Below are 21053 nucleotides of genomic sequence, written 5' to 3' on the forward strand. Positions count from 1 at the left end.
TTTCAAACAAAATACTTTGTATAACATGAAGATGGCTGTTTAAGCGGTTGTTTTTCTTGATCCCTACCACTGGTAGGGATCAAGAAAAACTGGTAGGCTACCAGCTTCTTTTATTTTTAAACCTCCACGATGTCGAGTTGGTCCCACGTTTGGTCTGGACCTGGGGCACTCACTTAACTTTAAACCAATCTTTCTCCATCTGGTTGCTAAAACAACTGAAACAGACAAAAACTGAACTGTGTGTGAAGACTGGGATGCTCAGTTGTTCTATGAAGGAGCAGTAGATGGTAGTAAAATTACATAAATTATATTTAAAATGTGGAACATTTTCATGAAATTAAATGTAGCTGTACCAGTGTCCAACTTGAGATCAAGTCAAAACCTAAAATGGAGCATTTCAGAATGAGGTTGCTACAGAGTAAAGGGAAAAATAACATTTTACACATTCCTACATGTAAAAAATAAAAAAACAGTCACTAAATGAGCGTATCAGGGGCACTTTAATGCATCAGTGACATTCTAACAAGTCATTGTAAATAATATACATAAAACATACCATAAATCACTCACACCGGCTGTTTTTCAGTTTATTTAAAAAGTACCTTTTGCGTTTGCAGATACGATCATTAAATATAATTTTAAACACATGATTTTTAGTGATTTTCTATTATTATTGTTAATACAAAAAAATCTCACATTAATTTCATGTGTAACAGTGCAACAAAGCAGCCAAAACATTAAAACCACCTCCCTAAAGTTGTTTGGATTATTTATAAACGCAGGAATCTTGTTCTGTTCGGTGATGTTCTGAGATGGTTTTCTGGTTCTGATCATGTCGGTCGTTTGCATCGTGTTGGAAGTGCTGGACTGGAAATGACTGGTTGGATGAGATACCATGAAAATCTAGACCCAAAAGTGAGCAACTGGAAGTCGAGATAGGTGGTCTTAATGTTGTGGCTGGTGACGGAGTTTAATTCAGAGTTGAATTCATTGTATAAATAGTAAACACACAGCAGGCACACACTGTGATGTAAATAGCTTTTCTCTGCTTCCCCCTGGTGGACGGAGGAGCTCAGATGACGAGCAGATGAAGAATAATCAATCTGTGATTTCTTACAGAAATAACTCTAAATAAAAAAATAAAGCGTTAACATGAAAGCACAGTCACATCAAAATTGAGAGAATCCACACATTTTGTCTCTTATCAGAATTCCTGTACGTCAATGATCAGCAAAACAACAAACAAAATTCAGTCTGCTGGTGAACTGTGTCGACGGCGAGTTTCCAACATCATCTTTGGTGGTTTGTTCTTTTGGATTTAATCTTTGCAAAGTCTGGCACATTCAGAATTACCCATCATTCAGAATAAACCTGCTTTAAACATTCAGCTTCAAACTCCAGTTTAAATCTTTCAGCCCTGAATCCCAAACGTCTCAGTCTGACGGGACAACGCGGGACAGTTTCATCTGTTCACGTGTCTAAAATGTTTCATCACAATAACGGATCAGAGTCTGTGAGGCGAGCAATGTAACCATGCAGGATCTAACCCAAACTGCTTGTGAGGAAAATGGAGGTTCTGGATATTTTTCAGAGAAGCTGAGCGACTTTTGATTAGTCTGAATGCTCAAATCTGAGCCTCCAGTGGAGGGAATATCCACGTTCTGAAACAACTCAAACTTTAAAACATCAACGTGGTTAGAGTAAAATGTTTACATTTTTACTTCATGTTACAAACTTGGTGTCAACATGGACCCATACATAGACAGAGGACCAGACGCCTGAAGGTGAAGCCAACAAAGGCAGGCTGCAGTACAAGGTTTAAGCCCCGCCCCTCCATGTAAACAAACGTGACATCTGCATCACTAAAAATAAAAAATACGTCCGATTTTTTTGGGACCTGTAACCCTGTTGTACACAAAACTTCTTCTGGTTTCAAGGACTCTTTAAAAGGCATCTGACTGGGTTCTGTGGTTTAAGAACGCCCTCCACCTCCATCAACATCTGCATGGTTTTTTGAACATGTTATGAACGTTTCTCAGTTTCTGAGTCGTTATTGTGACCTGCAGAGTTATTCGTGAGACCGAGTTTGACCTTCATCTGAGTTAAATGGCTTTTTATTTTACATACATCCTCAGTATTTACTTCTATATTTACAAATCATACGATCCTAAAGCGTCAGACGTGCACAGAAGAATATACTCTAAAAACTTCAAACTGTACCTCAGTCAGAACCACTGGCCTCGATCATATCTGCTCTACAAAAGTTTACATGGTTCTGATCATCCTGCAGACATCAGAGTCCAAACAGAACTACCGGGTTGAAGTGACGGCTGATTTAGCAGCTGATGGACGAGGTCTCGGCGTCTGCACGGAAACAGGGAGAGCGTCGCAGACAACTAGATAAATCAGACTCTCGGGCGGACAAAAGTCCAAACAGAAATCATTTAAAAAACATCAGCAGCAGCGATTTGATCTATTTCAGGCTTAAAACTAAAGCAGGTGAAGAAAAAGATCCCAACAATCGGATATAAAGCTGTACTCTTACAAGAAAACAGTAAATTAAGACGCCTTTTTAAGTTTAACCAGAAACTCACTGTGTTTTACAGAATGACAGAATAGTATTTTTTCTTGTAAAAATACATTTTAAAACAGTTTGACCTGCAGAACTCCACAATTCTTTCACTTAAACAGTTTTAATGGATTTCTGACGGACTTTAATCAAACAAACAGCTTCAGTCTGATAGATCTACTTCTTCGAGTCTGTAAACTTTACGAATCTGTGAATGTACATCTCTCGTCTTCATTTTTACATAAAAAGTGTAACATTTTCATCAAAATATCTCCATATTTCTTACAAAATCAAACAAGAACAAGCCGTTGAAATGAACATTTAAGAAGCCTTCATTGAAAGTCGAGTGCAGCAGCCGGCGTGACGAAGAGGACGGCAGGTCAGTCAGTGTGTGTTTCAGTGTGTGTGTTTGTGTACGTGTTCATGGTTGGAGGTTGAGCAGCAAGCCCGGCAGCATCTTCAGGTCCATCTGCTTCAGCAGCATGAAGGAGTACAGCAGCAGCCACAGCAGAAGCAGCACACACAGCTCACAGTTCTCCCTGCACCTGCAAATTTAAAATATAACACCGACAAACGCACGTCACTCACAGCCTTGCAACCAATAAGCGCTCTGAGTGTGTGATGGGGGCGACTCTCAGCTACCTCCACACGAGATTTGAGCTGAATATCTGTAAGACTGATAAAGTTGTAGACATTTTTGCATGCACTAAGATCAATTAGTGGTTACCGTATTTTTCGGACTATAAGGCGCATTTAAAATCCTTTAATTTTTCTCTAAAATCAACAGTGAGCCTTATAATCAGGTGCACCTTATGCATTAAATCTGGTTGTGCTTACTGACCTCGAACCGATTTTATGTGGTACACGGCGCTCAAAAATCTGTCAAAATGAACTTGTTTCGCTTAATGCGCCTTATGATCCGGTGCACCTTATAGTCCCAAAAAAAAACGGTACTTTCTAAAAGGTTTAATTAAAATCCATCCAGTGGTTCATGAAAAATTTTGCTAACAGATGTACAGAGAGATGATTGTTCACTGCAGTGGAAGACGGGTGATAAAAATTTGGTTTTTATCAAGACGCGGTCCCATTTTCCAATGTTAGCTAGATGACAGATGAACTCTTAGGCCCTGTTTACACGACAACGCTCCAATGAAAACAGACTTTTTTTCCCATTTCTATCAACACATTTACATGAAAATGTTCTAATTACAATCTCTGTTTACACAGCAACAGTAGATGTGGAAAATGTGTCATTTGCTCACCACGCCACTAGTTGGTGCTATAATCTTTGAATTTTGAAACTAAGCGCAAATGCGGAAAAAAAAAAAGTGTTCTACCTGAAAGCCGCTACAACGGTTGAGAACAAAAGATTTCTATGGACAGACGACGAGGTTCAACTGTTGCTTAGGGTGAGTGGAGCTGCATGAGATCCGTCTTCGATGATTTAAGTAAAGAGGTAGAAAATGAGCACTGTGTTGGAGAGCCGTAGTTAGATTTATAACAGTCAAAAGCACAGACAATACTCTGGTATCCACCACCGTCGATAGTTTCTTCTTCGGTGGATTGTAGGAAGCCGTTATGTTTTGCGTCATACTGCGCATGAGCCAGGGAATCCTTGACAGAATAGATCTATTTTTTCTATTTACACGACAACGGACACCGGGACGTTTTTGAACCATTGCACTCTGGAACCCGTTCTCAAATTGTGCCGTTGTCAGAGAAAACATTTGCTATTTTTGTGTAAACAGGGCCTTAGTTCTGAGTTTGAAGGAGCTGGAATATTCAAATACAAAACAGGACCTGTCTTTAAGCCGATACATCCTTGTCACTTATAGCCCGCCGCTAAAAGGTAAAGCGGTTGCAACAATGCTTTAGCCTGTGTGCACATAAGCCTTTCTGTTAGTTATATATCTTGAACCAGAGACAAATGTTAATAAAACTCTAGAAAATAATCATTCATTGTACATCTACAGCTGATTAACTTATGAAGGTCATCTAAACCAAGATGTCCGCCACAGCTAATCAACCTTATAAAACACAGTTGTACAGAGTTTGAGCTCACATTTGGTGTGCTAGTAGCTACAACTGTCATGTCTCAGCCTTAGATTAAAACTCCTGCATGAAAGAGGGCAGGTGATGTGCATTCCTTCGATGATCGCATGATCAGGACTCCAAGATGATCAATAACGGCCTCCAAATGGAACATTTAAACGTGACATTTAACCAGAAGTTGTTCTCACCACGTGTCAGCGTCCTGGTTCTCAGCTGATCTGAGTGCAGCTCTCCGTTTGTCCTGCAGGAGGTAAAAACACACGCACTCTTTATTGTTCAGCAGCAACTGTTGCGTCATCACCCACACCGAGGGGTATCAAACCCACCGAGGAGTCCGAGAGGCGAGAACCCTTCCTGTGACGGAGAACCGGAGGGATGTGGACCTCATGTGGTCTATTGGGACTTCCCGCGTCCGTCCTGAAAGACAGAACCCGCCGAGTTAAACAGAAAATCCTGAAACCTTTCATTAAAAAGTCTTTATTTTGCTGCAGAACGACAGCAGCTTGTTGCTTCGCAGATAATTCACTTTATTTACATAAAGGCGATATTCAGAGGGACTGCTGTTCAAGTCCAAATACATCAGTTAAATCAAATCACATCCTATTTCAGTCCAAACATAATTCAGTTTAGGTGAGCTCTAATCCGGTTTCAGCCCTACATTTCCTCAGCAGCTGGAGTTTTATTCACAAGGATTTACAATTTATTTTGTTCATGTTGAACTACTGAACACTAATGTCCTGCTGTTCTTATTTTCATGTTTTCAGATCATGAAGTTCAACATCATCAACGCTAAGGAAAGATGTTTGATCCATCACTTATGATTCTATTAAGAGGAAAAATCCTCCGGGATTTGACTAGAAATAATGATGCTATGTATTTAAATGAGAATAAACTGGAATTAAAATAAGACTCATGAAGGGAAACTGAACCAGACGTCTGGATGTCCTCAACTGTGCTTAGTCAAAGCCAGAGAAAGACGTCACGAGACTCTGAAACACAGCTGGAACTAAACAATGACATTAAATACCAAAAGTCTAAATAGTATCATTGTTAATGTTAGTTATTTTTGTTGAAGTTCTTTTTTATTGTGTTCCGCTATCAAAAATTAGAAAAAACGTTCAAGATATGGAGGGAATATATCAATAAAAGGAAGTCTTATCTGTGCATGTTCATGTGAAACACGTAGTAAAGTCTTAAATTGAGTTTAAATTGTGTTTAAAAGGACATGCAGTAGTTAAAACAGTGATTCTTAAAATTATATTACAAATTCAAATAAAACATAAGATCTATAGCTACCAGGATGTTTGTCCTAATTGTTAGATAAAACGAATAAACTTCTAAAAAAATTGTTAGTATTGTTTGTTTTACTCATTTTAATGACCTATTAGTAACAACTGAACCCCTTAATTAGTGATAGTACACTAATCCTTGACAAGATGCACATTTTATTTTATTCTAATGTCGAGTTGGCATCACTGCACAGACAGTAATAGTAACTAATGGGATGAAATATAATTAAATATAAAAGTTTTGATGCAAAGATCCCCGAGCATCATTTTAAACATGTTTTCTTCATGAATGAATAATTTCCTGAATGTGTGCGGATTAAATTCTGTTTGGAGGTGAAAACACAAACCGCCTTCAGCTGAAGAACCTTCAACAGAACCAGGATCGAGTTGTGATGGAGGGTGAAAACCTGAAGGGTTAAAACTTTGTTTCCAACCCAGGAACAGGAACTGTGTCCATCTGGGAGTTCACGATGAATAAAAACACATTAATGAGTTTAACCCTTCATGGTCTTTATCCTCCACAGAAAAATGCTCTCAGTACATTTATAGAAATATCTGGGCCGACAGAGAGGATCTGGGTCAGAACGATTCCACTGTTGTCCCTCAGGTCCAGTCTGGTTCTCACAGTACCAGAATAGAGCTAGTACCTCAGAAACTCAGTGTTTCCACCGCCGTCTGCTGGAGCATCAGGGTCATGTGGTCTGATGGCCACCCCACACAGAACACACTGATCCTGGGATGAAGACTGGTCAGCAGGGTTCTGAATGGACTGATTGGTCACCTGATCAGGAAGAGAGGAAGCCTTATTAATGAGGAAGAGGAGTCAAATACAGTACATTAGTTTTTCATTCGGTTCATTAAAATCATGAGAACTGAGGAAAGATACAAACTCCACTCAGATATATTTGAGATCTTTTTTTCTAGAGAAGAACTTCCTGGAGAACAAAGATCATCCAAACTTAATCTCAGAGATCCCACAGAGAATCACATCAATCAGTTTCAGCAGCTACAAACTAAAACCATAAAATAAATCTGATTTTGACTGAGTACATGTAATCGTTTCAGATGATAAATCGAATACACATTCAAAACAACCCCCTGCTGCTTTAATTAAAACTTACCTCCTGGTGCTTTTTTTGCTTTAAATAAGCATAAAATGCATCATCAGAGCAAAGAACAGGTTGAATAGCATATATTTGTCCTGTCTTCGGCTTTAAAAGAATAATCTAGGATCATGGGAACATTTAATTTCTGTTCAGGACTGAAGATGGCGGAGCCTATCCAAGCTGAACCTGGATGAGAGGAGCTCATCTATTTTGATTTGATGGATGGAACAACATTATTAAAAACATGTTAATGACACCATCTGTAGAACTGATGAATATCATCTGAGCTCAGTGGGTTACCATAGAAACAACGAGTGTCCTGTTGAACATGGACTCATTTGAATAGATTTGAATGTGACCCAACAACTAACCAAACTTTCGCCTGATAAATGTAAAGTCAGGTAATATTTTGATAATAAAAAAACACAATAATCTGTTCTGTGTCCAATGTCACTGCCATTCAATGTGGAACAGAGTGATGGACCAATCAGAATCTGTCACTGAGGAAAGACTGGGCCAATCAGAAGTAGTGGACCGACCAATCAATATCATTGGTACATAGTGCTGGGTCAATGAGAATATGACCATACAGGAAAAAAAGTGCTGGGCAACAGAATCTGTAATAAAGTAATGGAGAGGTCTTAAGATGTGTTGGACCAATTGAAATTTGTGGAACAAGGCAACAGACCAATAAGAATCTGAGGAATAAGCGAAGAACCAATTAAAATCTGGCTATGCAGAACAAAGTTTAGGGTCAAACAGAATCTGGAACAAAGTAATAAACCAATCAGAACTGGTGGAACATAGTCCTGGACCAATAAGAAGTAATGGACCAATCAGAATTTGTGGAACAAATGGTCCGGCAAGAATCTGGGACAAAGTTATGGATCAGTCAGAATCTGTCTCTAAGGAACATCCACCACTCATTCAAGCTCATCAAACTCAGTTTAAACTGAATGAGTAAAATATTCTCAGAAAACTAAAAAAATCTTACATTTTTTTCCTCCTCTTCTGCTCTCATGAAGTCCTCTCCCAGCAGCTCAAGCTGTTGGTCCTCTGGTCCATCAGAAGCTGGCGCCGGCTGCAGAGCAGAGACACTTAGAACTGAAGGCCACCGTTGCATCTCAGCATCATGAGGTTCTGGAAGCATGAGGTCTTCCTTGTCAGGGTAGAACAGATCCATGGGTTCCAAGAGTTCACCAACCAGGTCTTCTGTGGGAGAACTTCGGTCCAAATTGGAGTAAAACTGATTTGTGGTTCTGGAGACACCGACTGACTCAGGACATGGCCTTTCTGTCTGACCAGTCAGCTTAGAAGAACCAGAATCCACAATGTTCTGCTGGGTGTCTACTAGATCTAAAATGTTTTCTTGGAAGTCAGTTGAACCCAAAAGGTTCTCCTGGGTGTTTTTTAGATCCACAATGTTTTCCTGGACAGTGATTGGATCTAGAATGTTCTCTTGGGTATATTCTATATCCAAAATATTCTCCTGTGTATTTTCTAGATCCAGAATGTTCTCCTGGATGTTGACTGGATCTATAATATCATTTTGGGTGTATTCTGGATCCCAAATGTCCTCCTGGAAGGTGACTGGATCCCAAATGTTCTCCTGGAAGGTGATTGGATCCCAAATGTTCTCCTGAGTACATTCTGTCCCAGTTTCAGGAAAGGCATCAGTTGGTTTGTCCTGGTGTCCATAAGACAAATCTGTGTTGTCAGGATTTACAAGCTGGTTTTCTGAGTTTGAAGAAGAACCCTGAACTGTGACGTCCCTTTCTTCCTGAGGACCATCTCCAGGACCACGTCCCTCCTGTTTAATCTCATTGTTACCCACAGAGTATGTCCCATCACTGTCTTCAAGTCCATTGTCTAGAAGCACATTTTCTATGTGGCACTCAGCAGAGACTTGGACATTGTCCTCACTTTGATCATGGTTTAGTCCATCTTGACTGTGAGGACTTTGGAGCTCTGAGTTACCTTGCAGACTTTGTTCTCCTGGGTCAGACTCTTCCTCCTGCTCCTCTGGCTCACTGGTGATGGAGATAAGAGGAACGTTCAGACTTATTTCAGATGTTCCCTTATTGTTGGTTGAATCTGTTTCTTCTAAAGCCTCTAAGCTGCTGCTTTCTTCACAGTGTTGGTAAACCTTTAGAAGTTCTTCATTCTGTATTTCTACAGGTATGTCAGTTCTTTCATGTAAACTTTCGGTCTCATTTCTTGAGTCCACTCTTTTGTGTTCTGGAAAATCTGTTTCCTGACTTTCAGCTTTTACTTCGGGGGTAAATCTGAAATCAGTTTTACCATTGATCTTTGTGTCTTGATATTCTTCCTGTTTCTCCAAGGGTCTCTGACCAGAAGTGGTTTCATTATTAGATTGTGTTTCAGTGGAGGGTTCAAACTGGTTCAGATGATCTGCTTCAAGAGGATATTCAACACCAGAGCTCCTTGGTACTTTGGTCTCATACAAAGTATCAGAAGGATTTTGTTTGCTGTGTTTTGTAATGTCTGGTTCTCTCACATGAGGTGTCATATCTGTTATCAAGTCTTGGTTGTGATTCTCCAGGTCTTCCTGGTTCTCCTTCACCTCCTTCTCTTGGATTTTATCTGCCTGCCTGTGGATTCTCTCCTGGTTGCTGTCCATTGAGCTTACCCCTTCATCGATGCATGACTCGGTCATGGACTGTTCATCGGGAGCTCTGTCCTCCATGGATGACATAAACCCTTCATCAACTGGAGTCACGTCCACGGGTGTAGCCCGGTAAACATCCCAGGTATTCCCACTGTCCCACAAAGAACTATCACTGTGACTCTCTGAAAACCTCTCAGGCATTAGCTCATTCTCCACCCAGGAGTCCGGTGAGTTGATAGCAGAGTCACCGATCAGTGACTCAGGCACCGATGAAGGCGAGTGAATGTAGGGCTGATGTGGGGAGTCACAGGCTGGGTCTTTCAGGACATTACTGCTCTGATCTCTGGGGTTTACATTCCCTCTGCTGAAGATGTCTTCTACATGGGACGAGTCTGTCAAAATGTCTTCACTGGACCATGAGCGAGCTGCAGCCACCTTGAGGCATGGAGTTAGGACACTTCGGTCCTCTGACACTGAAGATATCAAAACTTTGGGAGGGGGTTTGGTGGAGCACCTCTCAAATATGCTGGAGCACTGCCTCACCCTGCTGAGATGAGCGCCGTTTCTCAGTTGGTCTAACTCACAGTCACGGAAGTTGAGTCGGCCCATGGAGACGCTCCGTTCAATCAGCTGGCTGCATTCCTCGTTCTGTCAGAGGAACAGACAGGTTAACATTCCTAACAAACTTTCCTGACAAGAGTCTACCATCAGATCTGTATCTACACCTCGTACCTCCTGTATGCCTGGGAAGTGCTCCAGGAACTGAGAAACATACATAATGATGGACTGCTCATCTGGTGTGTTAATAGTCACATCTAAAGAGGTAAAAACAAAAAAAATACAGTCACAAATGCTCTGTTAAAGCTGGTCTTTTACTGTGGACAGTGGAGAAACACAAGGCCTGTCACTTCTTGTTTACTGTACCCAGAAGTCACCTGGTCCTGACCCTCACTTTCACCCGTTTTTGTGGAGGGCCTCTCAGATGATTTAGTGCAGTGGTTCCCAACTCAGGTCCTTGAGGAACACCATCCTGGATATTTTAGTTGGTTTTTTTTTTTTGCTCCAACACACCTGAGTCAGTGATTTAATTACTTCATGTTCTGCAGAAGCCTGTTAATCACCCATTCATTTAAATCAGATGTATCAAAGCAGGGGAAAAAAAACTAAAACATGCAGGATGGTGTTCCTCAAGGACCACAGTTGGGAACCATTGGTTTAGTGTAACAAAGCAACAAGTGGGAAGTCAGGAAAAATGCATTTTCAATAAACCTTCAGTGTTTATTTTTATTTATTTTCATTTTTACTCTTTCAGTAAATAAATACTTGACATTTCTGATAAACCTGAATGAAAAGCAGCTTCTGCATCTAATTGACCTGATCTTATTTTGATCCCAATCTCATGACTCAGTGGTTTCTTTTATGATTGTTAATTTGTGAATCTCATAAAAAAAAAAATTAAAAACTCCTGCTGCTCCAGGAAGTTAAATCCTACTCATTATCTGATAATTAAATCAGGAACAGAATTATATTTCACACAATGTCCTTAACCTACTGGAAGACCTTTCTGATTCAGCTTGTGTTTATTATTCTTTGGCTCTTTTATCACTTCTTATCTTAATATCAGAACCGTGTCATAAGACTGGAATGACGGAGGGAGCCAGCAGGTGAGTCATGGTTTCAGCCATATAAGGGAGTAAACGAGTAAAACCAGAGGTCTTTGTGGTACCTTCAGGCTCCAGCAGCCGAGGAATACCAAGACTGTAGTGGGCTATCCTGAAGGCGTCCTCCAGGTTTTCACTGGGACTTCTCAGCAGGGCCTTCCTCATGTCCACCAGACTGGAGTCAATGGACTTAATGACGGCCAGAAAGGCTAGACCACTAGTCCAGCTTTTCCCAAAGTCTTGCACAGCCACGCCATACCTGCAACACAGCATGATGTCAAAACAGGGCGAGCCTTTTTATCTCTCTGAGGTTTCACATTTCACTCACTTCCGAGTTTTCCTCTGCACCCACTGCAGCAGCTTCTTGATGGCCTTGCTGTTCTCCCTCATGGTGGTGGCTACAGATACTTTCTCATCAGACGGTGTGCTGCTGAAGGACGTGTCAGAGTCGGAGCTGGTGGGAATGGATGACAGGCTGGACATGGAGGGGAACTGGCTCCGGATGTTTCCTGTCAGTTCCTTGATCTGGGAGGAGGGGAAAAACTGATTTATATTCTCCTCCAATCCTGAGCAGATTTGACTCCAGCAGGAAGTGGTTGAAGCATAAAAGTAGTTTCAAAACCCAACAGTGCAATTTCTGGTGAAAAAAAAACTATATGAAAATTCATAAAAACGTTAAATCACCTGGAAGAAGAGGATGATGTTCCAGATGAGACCCAGGATGATGGAGGAGTTCCCATCAGCAATGTCAGCTGCATCAATGCTCACCAGTTTTACCTGAAAATACACAGCCATGTATAAAAAGTTTGTCCCGACAGTTCAAACTTTAATCAGCAGAATAACAGTCGAATGACTAACATTCCTCTCCTCCAGGAAGGACAGGACCTTAGCGATGTTGTTGAGTCTGAAGATACGATGAGAGGACTTCTTGAAGCTGTGGAGCTGTGGGATCATCCAGGAGACAGAAAAAGAGGAAAGTTACACAATGGCTCACAAGAACGAGAGTTTAAACTTGTGAGAACAACAGAGTCTGACCAGTCTGCAGCCTGAGAGCTCCTCCAGCAGAGCCATGAGGATATGTCCATCCTGGATGTCCTGGAACAGGTCCTGGACCTGGAGGGGTGGGTCACACTGTGGAGAGAGGGGGGATACAGGCTTTCAGATCTTCAACACGTACCTAAATGTTTTTGTCCGTGTGCAAAGCTCCAAAGACTAAAATCAGAGAAGAAAGATGGTCTGTGGTGGTGCTTTGTTTACTTTTATATTGTTGCCGTGGAAACAGCAGTTCAGATCCCTAAACTTCTGCAGCTTTTTTGTTTTGTTTTTATTGACCACCAAGGGACTCGTAACTTTTTTTACTTATTACTTTTGAATTTCACATCATGATGCATTCATCGAATGCAAGAACATAAACAAAATAATGATGTTTCTCCTTTGTCTGATGTTTGTATTCTTACCTTTTAATTGGTGGCGTCTCAATGTTCCCCTGCTCCATGCTGACACTGAACGCACCGCTGTATATCAGCATCATAGCGACACTGAGACTGGGTTGGAGTTTTAGACACTAATGTTCAGAAAACAGAGTTCTTGTAGCAACAGTGCACCAAAGTTTCTGGATCTGAATGCTTTAAAGTGTGAACGCTCATGCATGTTGTTAAATGTTAAACTGCAGCAGCTGAATAAAACGTGTCTCTACTGGTCTGAAAGATGACAACATCACAAGAAATAATCCATCAGTCAGTTTATAGGCTGATTATCTAAACCATCCTGCAAACAAAACCAGGCTGATCTGCTCATGGTTAACTGTTGAATCCCGAGAGCTCAGAAACTACCTGATGGAGAAGTGGGTGGAGCTCCTAGTCATGTGACCAGAAGATAAACAATGTGAGGTGATGAAGGCTTCAGATTTATTCGCTACATGGGAGGGAAGTGCTCGAGCCAACTTTTAGTCCTGACGTGAACCTGCCAGGACTGCCAATGTGGGGAGAGCTGAAAGGACTGGAACTTTCCAAGATGACTGAAAACAATGTTTGATTGTCTAATTAGTGGGTCAGAACTCTGACACCGAGCCAGACACAAAAAAAAGGGGGGGGAGAAGAGAGACTCATTGTGTTATAGTAGACAAAAGAGACAATCAGAAATCAAACTGAAGACAAAGAGACGCTGCAGACGATCTTCAGACTCACAAATAAACAACAAACATAACAAAGCACAACATCAGACCTTTATCTGTTACAGACGCAGCAGTGCTCAAACCTGAGGCAGAAATTAATTATTTTCTAATACAAACAAACTAAAACAACAGTTCAGAGGATTTTCACTGTAGTATGTTCTAATGGCCCTATTTGTCCCGTTGGAGCTTGAATACACTCAATATTATGATCAGTGCGAACATTATTGAGTTGAAACCATTAAACCATGAACTAGACCCCCTCCCTAAATGTTCAGATCAGTAGATCGATGTGGGTGGTTCTGATTGGTCGGTTTGTTTGGTTTGCAGCAGCTGAAGACAGTTTGCATAGGCAAAGATTGGACCACAAAACCCAAACGAGATGAAGGTGTCGAGTTACTCGTGAGTCAGCGAGGAGAGATTATAGTGAGCAGTTTGTGACAAGAGCAGAGGAGATCGGGCCTCGGAGACTGAAGGTGCAGGAAGGCTACAAACCTTTTCCAGGTGGAGGTTCATCCATCGGGTGAAGGTCCTCTTCTGCACCCCCTCCCTCTCAACTGAAACACAGAAACAAGTGGAGGATGAGACGCTGCAGGAACCTGGAGAACCCACACCGAAGCTAAAATCCACGACAGAACCCGCAGATCAAAGCAGCAACAAACACAAATAAATTAAATTGTTTATAGATTAATCCAACTTGTGATGATTTCTGATTTTATCTTCCAAACCTGATGAAATGAACTACATCAGTTTACAAACAAAAACATTAGGCTTTTATATAAAAAACAACAAAATCTGGATTTATCTTATTTAATCAGAAACAATAAATGTTTAAAGGAGAGTTAGTCAGAAACCTGTCGGGTTTTAGAAGCTGCAGGTCTGAGAGGATTAACATGTTTCCACACCAGCGAGTCGTCACCTTGAATATCCTGATGTTCCCACTCAGTGGGAGACCACAGCTGAAGCTGCGGCTTAATTTTAGCAGTGAGTGTTAAAGATTCATTCAGAAGCACACGAGATCAGGTTCTGTTCAGATCTCCACTATAGGGTTCTGCTCACCACGTGCTGGTGTGAAGATAAAACCATCAATCTTTCATGCTGGAGGAAATCTTCTGAAGACTCTAAAACTGACCTGTTAAAGCTACATGTAACAATACAGTAGCTAAATGCTAAAATCAGCTGAAGGATAGCAAAATGCTAAAAGTAGCAGAACACTAGCTAAAAGGTAAAAAAAAAAAAAAAAACACCATGATGACTACCAGCTAAAAGAAGCAAATAAAAGCTGTTTAAAAAGAGAATAAGCGAAAACAAATGTAGTTAGAAGAAGCAATATGTTAGCTAAATGCTCAATTTAGCAAAATGCTAAATTAATTAAGCAAAAGGGTAAATAAGCATTAAAGTGGCAAGAGTAACTAAAAGTTAAAGGGAGAAAAATCTGTGTTAAAAGTAGCACAAGGATGAATCAAAGTTAAATGTAGCAAAACACTAGCTAAAAGAAGCCAAATGCTAACTATAATTAGCAAAAGGATAGTTAAAAGTCAAATAAGGCTAAACTAAAAGCTAACTAAAAGCAGAAACATACAGACTAGCAGCAAGCCAAAGGAGTAGTTAAAAGCAAGTAGCAAAATATTAAAAATGTAGAAGGGTCGCTAAACTTAAAGAAGCAAAAGCCAGATAACAGTTAAACGTAGCAAAATGGTACCTAAATCTAAATGTAGCATAGTAGGACAAAAACAGAGCCAGTATTTTGAAGCAGATTTCAAAAAGAACAAGTTTTAGCAGGAATTCAAAATATCTTAATGTCCTCTATTAAGAAAATATTTTTAAATAAAGTTAAATACTTTGAAAATACAAAAGTTACGAAAGACAAAAGTCACACAACTCAGCTTCTGAACGAGCTGAATATTATATATAAAAAGTGTACTCCAGAATCCATCCAGAACCATCAGCTGGTTCTGTTTACGGACTCGGAGCTACAAACCCTGAGGCTGCACAGAGCAGGAAGTGATGGGAGGAGCTCTGATGGTGGTTACCATGGCAGCAGTGTCAGCTGTTACTCATTTCTATGCCCACCCCCCACCCCCCAACCTGAGCTGCCTGAGGTTCTGGAGGCAGAGAATCTGTCAGAGGAGGTGCAGAGGGGAAGGCGGGAGAAGGACAACATGAGGAGGTGACGAAGGAGGGAGACACAGAGCCCTGAGGGCAGATAATAAACACACCAAATGAAATCAGGAGATGTTCATATCTGAGGAGAAGTTTCTGTTCTGATCTGTTAAGACGTGAACAGAACCAGAGAGAGACCCGGCCCGAGCAGAGAACCTACAGATTGATTTCAACTTGCTTTCAACGCTCAGTAATCCAAACTGTCATGAACAAGCAGAACCTTGACCTTCATGACCAGAACTGTCATCAACCAACTCATGAAGTTTCTGTCCCAAAATCATTTTCTCTCAGCTTCATGTTCAAAAATAAAACTATTGAGGACAAGTCTGAGCCTTCAGCTCAAATAGCTCAGAAGAACACATCCATCACTGTTAACTTCTTGAATTTCTACTCAGCAGATTCAATCACTTCTGGTATACCTCAGGGATTACACTACGGGTCCCAGTTTTTCAGTGTAGTATGTTATTTATTTATTCATTATTATTATTAATTATTATTATTATTTATTTATCTATCCATTTATTGTGTGTGTGTGTGTGTGTGTGTGTGTGTGTGTGTGTGTGTGTGTGTGTGTGTGTGTGTGTGTGTTTGCTTATGTTATATTTGGGGTCGTGAACACGTTTACACACCAGTCATTTGGGGACACCTTGGCAACTGGGGACCAAAACCACGGTCCCCAATTAGAGAACCTTATAATCGCGTTCAGCACGCTCCAAAATGTATTTTAATCCAAAAATCTCAAACGTCCCAAAAAGTCACTAAAATAGGTTTTTTTGTGTATGTGTATGGTTTCGCCCCTCGCCTCCCCACAAAATCTGTGTATACCTCAATGTTGTCCCTAGTGGGAGTGTGTAGAACTGCATTAAACTTTATAGGTGGCTTATGTAATGCCTGGTGATAAAGAATCATGAAATAGAAACTTATACTATAAGTAGGACCACATAGTAGCCCATGTTTTGCCTGATGTAAAAAAATTAAACAAATGAACAGGCACATGGATTAAGCTAAAATGAAAACTGTTCTAAAAAACTGATAAGAAATATTGTCTTTTGAAAGTTATAATCTTGGTGTCAGCAAATTAGCAGCACTATATTCTCAAATACAATTTTAACATGTCAAAAGCGTTGTATACTAAATACTCTAGTGATCTACATTAACTTTTTGGACTTGTTTGCTTACAATTTATTATTTAAATATATTCCTATTTCTATATCTCCACCTATCATGGTCTGTATAGCAATGTGCATTTAAGAAATTATGCTATAAAAAGTAAATTAATTGAACTCCTTGAATTGATCAATATGCATTTGCTGTATGTCGTTAACATTAGAATATCCAATTACTAATTTATTCCAAATACAAATTTGACAGGTGATTTATAGTTGCTTTAATTTCTTTATGAGTACAATGAAAAATCAGCTATTGTCTATGTATTAAATATCTAAAAGAAAATATTTAAAACAATAACAAAACTATGAATAAATAATAAAAATGACAAAAAGATAACTTGACCTTGACCTTGATAAAATTTTATATAGCACTACAAAAAAGCCAATTAAATTAAATTACATTCAAACAAAAAAGATACTTGTGTCCAGTGGAATATTTTGTATGGTCTAAATTAAAGGGATGTCATGGAGTAGTTTCTTATCTTGCTCATTCATCTAGTCCCTTTTCTTACAAAATTGTGCCCTAATTACCCATCTAACCGCATTATTAGGTTTACCATTTGAGAACCTAGACTACAACACAGTAAAAGAAACTAAGAAGAAATACAAATAAAAAATATGACAGTAATGATGCACAGTACATTATCACTTATGTCCCACCACATTTTGATAAATTTAAGCTGTCACATTTATTTCATGAGAAAAATAGCAGAACAGAGTTGGACAATTGAATGAGTATATTGACCATTGGCATTTGGACTCCATCATATTATATATTTTTAAAGTTAATTATTTCCTTTATTTAACTAGTAAATAATTTATTCACAAGGGTTTTAATCTATAAATAATTGCACAAATCCAAATCCAACACTGATTGTGTACAGACCATCTGATATATTCATAGCATCAATGCCTCTGACTTCCGCTCCAGCCCACAGTCAGTCAGTTTAATAGCATCTGGGTGTTTCATGTTCATCAATATGACTGTTTATACAGTGGATTTCGTAATAACACAAGCATTCACACAAAAATATTCAGATGGCCCTTTAAGCCCTTAACAAGCACCTAGAACCTTCACATTCACTGGGATTCCATCATTACCACCAAACTATGTCACATTAAATGTTGATGTGTCTGGGTGTTCCATGTCCAAAGTTATTTCTTGTCATACTCTGGTTTTTTAACAACACAAGACCCAGGGTGCTACCTAATGACTTTTGACCCTAAGGACACCAAAAAAAATGAATAAAATGCTTGTGGCTATTCAAAATACACTCAAAAGCCAGTTGGATGTGCAATATTGTGAAAAATAAGCACAGGACACATCTCAAGGCACTCTTTGGCTCCATGAGGTTCCTGCTCCTATCCAACAAATGGAAATTTTTGTCACTCCGGACAGGAACTCACACTCTGCAGCTGCCACCCAGAATCCAAGGACTCTCTGCGTACAATGTTGAAAAGGACCAATTGTAACTCCAACATTTTCACATGCTTTTCCATCATATTTCACACTGGATTTGGGTTGGATGTGCTCCCAACATATCACAGTTCAAATTTTGTAGCTTTAGCTGTTTCCTGTCACCAGTAAAAAGTCCCATAGCACATTTGAAGGCTCCTTTGATCCCCCTTAGAATGTACCAATCTGTACCAAGCTCATAGGGTACGTGCGGCCTGACTCCAAGAATGCAATTCTAAAGTTTGATTTTTCTGCCTAGTTCACTTCAGTACAATTCATTTTATTCATATACAATAGTTCCTTGTATATTGTGGAGGTTCCATTCCCAGATCCCCACACACTCTCACACACACACAATAAGTGAAAAAATGCAAAGTAGAGATAGTAGAACAAGTAGTAGTCGTTGTAGTAAGTAGTAGTTTATTTTAGTATTTATATATCTATATTAAGGCTTTATAAACACTTCCCACATTATTGCAATATGCTATGTTCCAGTAACTGTTTGATCGGCTCCGGCAACTCAAATCTCTGCCCCTAAAAGTAATTTTTATTTTGATTATTAATTAAGAATACGAAAGAAGATATTATCCAGTCTGTGGAGTGGATGTTCCAGCCACAGCACACCGGGCTCGCTCACACGCTCCTGCCCAGGCTGGTGCTGGGTGAAGCTGACACTCCACCCATTTCACTCAGCTCCAGGCTGGGAGGAGAGTAGGAGAGGAGGCAGGGGGTGTGAGGACGGAGTGATAGGATGGTCACATTTATGCACAGATACACAGAGGTGCTGCGCAGAATTCTCCTCTCTTCTTCCTCTCATTGTCCCTCCTCAGCAGTGCTGTGCACTGAAAAATACCCCTTGCAGCATGCAGCATGTCCCACAAGGATTTAAGTGTCTTCAACCCATACATTCTGTGGCACGCCCTGCAGACAGTGCACGTTATGTGCAGCATCTCCAGACAGCTCTATACAGCACTCGCACAACTGCTGATGTGTCTGAACTCCTGCATATATTTCAGACATAATAATTTTTTTTAAAAGCTTACTATAAAATAAATAAAAAATACAACAAGAGAAATGTTTGATATGTTATTCTTATTACATCACGTTTTAAAACAACGGCGCTTATTTGTCAAAATAAAAACACTGATCAAAATATTGAAAAGACAGTCCAATTTACTTTGATAAAATAAATGGATGGATAGATAGATTGTCCAACAACCGAGAATAGAAGCCTTCAGGTGCTTCAAAAGGTGCCACTTCGAGAATGGAGCAGGAATAACAACCAGGACTGGATTTAGCAGAGAAGAGTTCAGCTCAGAACCATGAGGTGAGGGAAGGGGGTTAGGACATCTGACAAAATTAGAGTTTCTCTATTCACACACAACTTGCTGTTGCTCTCCAAAATAGTAATTTAACCAAGTGTTTACAAATGTAGGCAAATATTGATGTTTAACAACCTGTTAAAATACATCAGAATTCAGGAAATGGCATCTCTGTTATTCAAATTTTTCTGTGGGAGGACCCACAGACCCCCACCCCCCAAATGAGCCCCATACACACTGCGGCCCACCCACTGTTCTGGCATCAATCAATTTACAAATTAAGCCCTGAGTTTAAGCCTATAGCGGCATAATAAGCCAACCCTAACTATACGATTTATCAAAAAGGAAAGTGTTAAACTTAGTAGTCTTAAACCTAGCATTTACAATCCTTTAATTTTCTCAAAATCAACAGTGAGCCTTATTATCACCTTAGGTATGAAAACAAACCGGTTTATTGATATTGTGATAGTGCGCTTTGTAGTCTGACAAACACGGTAAGAGCTACAAAATTCAAAGCGGTATAACTTCCTTCTGGAATAACTCAACTGCTTCAAATCTACAGGGTGTATTAAGCTTGAATACATGAAGGGACCTGCACAGTTTCATGTCTGTGCATTCACCACAGCATGCATGGGGGACACTTAAATGTCCCATGTTAAGCCTAAGGAAACCCGTGATTAGAACACTCTACGGTATTTTAAGGGTTGTAGAACACATGCACTGAGATGAGAGAAGGCTTGTTGGAATTCTATTAACCAGGTACCAAGATCATCTTTGTAGGACATTGTAATGGGAAGCTGTGATCCAAAATGTTCTCGTATGCTAGAAACATCCATCAAAGCTTTATAACTTCCTTAAGGAATAAGCCAGTATCCTAAAATTTACAGGATACATTAAGCATAAACATATGAAGGAGCCTCGAGAGTTTCAGGTCTGCACATGCACAACGTCATGTACAGAGGCCATGTCTATTTGCAATGTTGTGTGTGAGGCCTCCATTCACACACTCTGGGCTGCTCTGCAACTTCTAGGAAGCTCGCAGAGATAAGAGTGGGCTTGTTAGATTTCTATTAACCAGATCTTTACAATGGTACCAGGCTCATCTTCCTCAGTTACTCCTATAGGAAGCACAAAAGCCAAAATCACATGACAGGCCTTGAAATTTAGGGCCTTACAGCTTACCCTAGGACAACGCAATCTGTTTCAAATTTCCAAGGTGTCATCAGCTGAGAGCTACTCTCTAACCCAAAAAATTGTGTGTCTCTAGCTCCTATTTTCTAGGAATTATGGACCATCCATCACTTGTATTAATCAAAAAGGCCTGACCTTTTGACATTTTGAGGGCCTCTTGACCCCTTAGGAACCCTCCCGAAGCGTTCAAGCTAGGAATTCTGGGTAGTTGTCCACTGGTCAAACAGGGTGCTCGTTAGGCCCCAAAACAAGGTTGTTTGAGCAGCAAACTCACAG

The 21053-nt window shown here is 40.1% G+C and overlaps 1 protein-coding gene across 1 annotated transcript in view; it reads right to left on the minus strand.

The window, feature by feature from the left end:
- Window positions 1-2674: 2674 nt before the first annotated feature.
- Window positions 2675-21053, minus strand: part of clmna (calmin a) — a 90607-nt gene continuing 72228 nt past the window's right edge. The window contains exons 2-13 of the mRNA XM_037695133.1: window positions 13972-14033; window positions 12342-12437; window positions 12165-12248; window positions 11991-12083; window positions 11635-11831; window positions 11372-11565; window positions 10378-10460; window positions 8011-10293; window positions 6558-6691; window positions 4948-5038; window positions 4810-4862; window positions 2675-3114 (exon numbers count right to left, since the gene is read on the minus strand). Coding sequence (XP_037551061.1) covers window positions 2991-3114; window positions 4810-4862; window positions 4948-5038; window positions 6558-6691; window positions 8011-10293; window positions 10378-10460; window positions 11372-11565; window positions 11635-11831; window positions 11991-12083; window positions 12165-12248; window positions 12342-12437; window positions 13972-14033 — 3494 coding nt within the window. The 3' untranslated portion in view covers window positions 2675-2990. The remainder of the gene's footprint in view (window positions 3115-4809; window positions 4863-4947; window positions 5039-6557; window positions 6692-8010; window positions 10294-10377; window positions 10461-11371; window positions 11566-11634; window positions 11832-11990; window positions 12084-12164; window positions 12249-12341; window positions 12438-13971; window positions 14034-21053) is intronic.

The sequence above is a fragment of the Nematolebias whitei genome, chromosome 21 (genome assembly GCF_014905685.2).
Source record: "Nematolebias whitei isolate Nwh7 chromosome 21, NemWhi1, whole genome shotgun sequence".
NCBI lineage: Eukaryota > Metazoa > Chordata > Actinopteri > Cyprinodontiformes > Rivulidae > Nematolebias > Nematolebias whitei.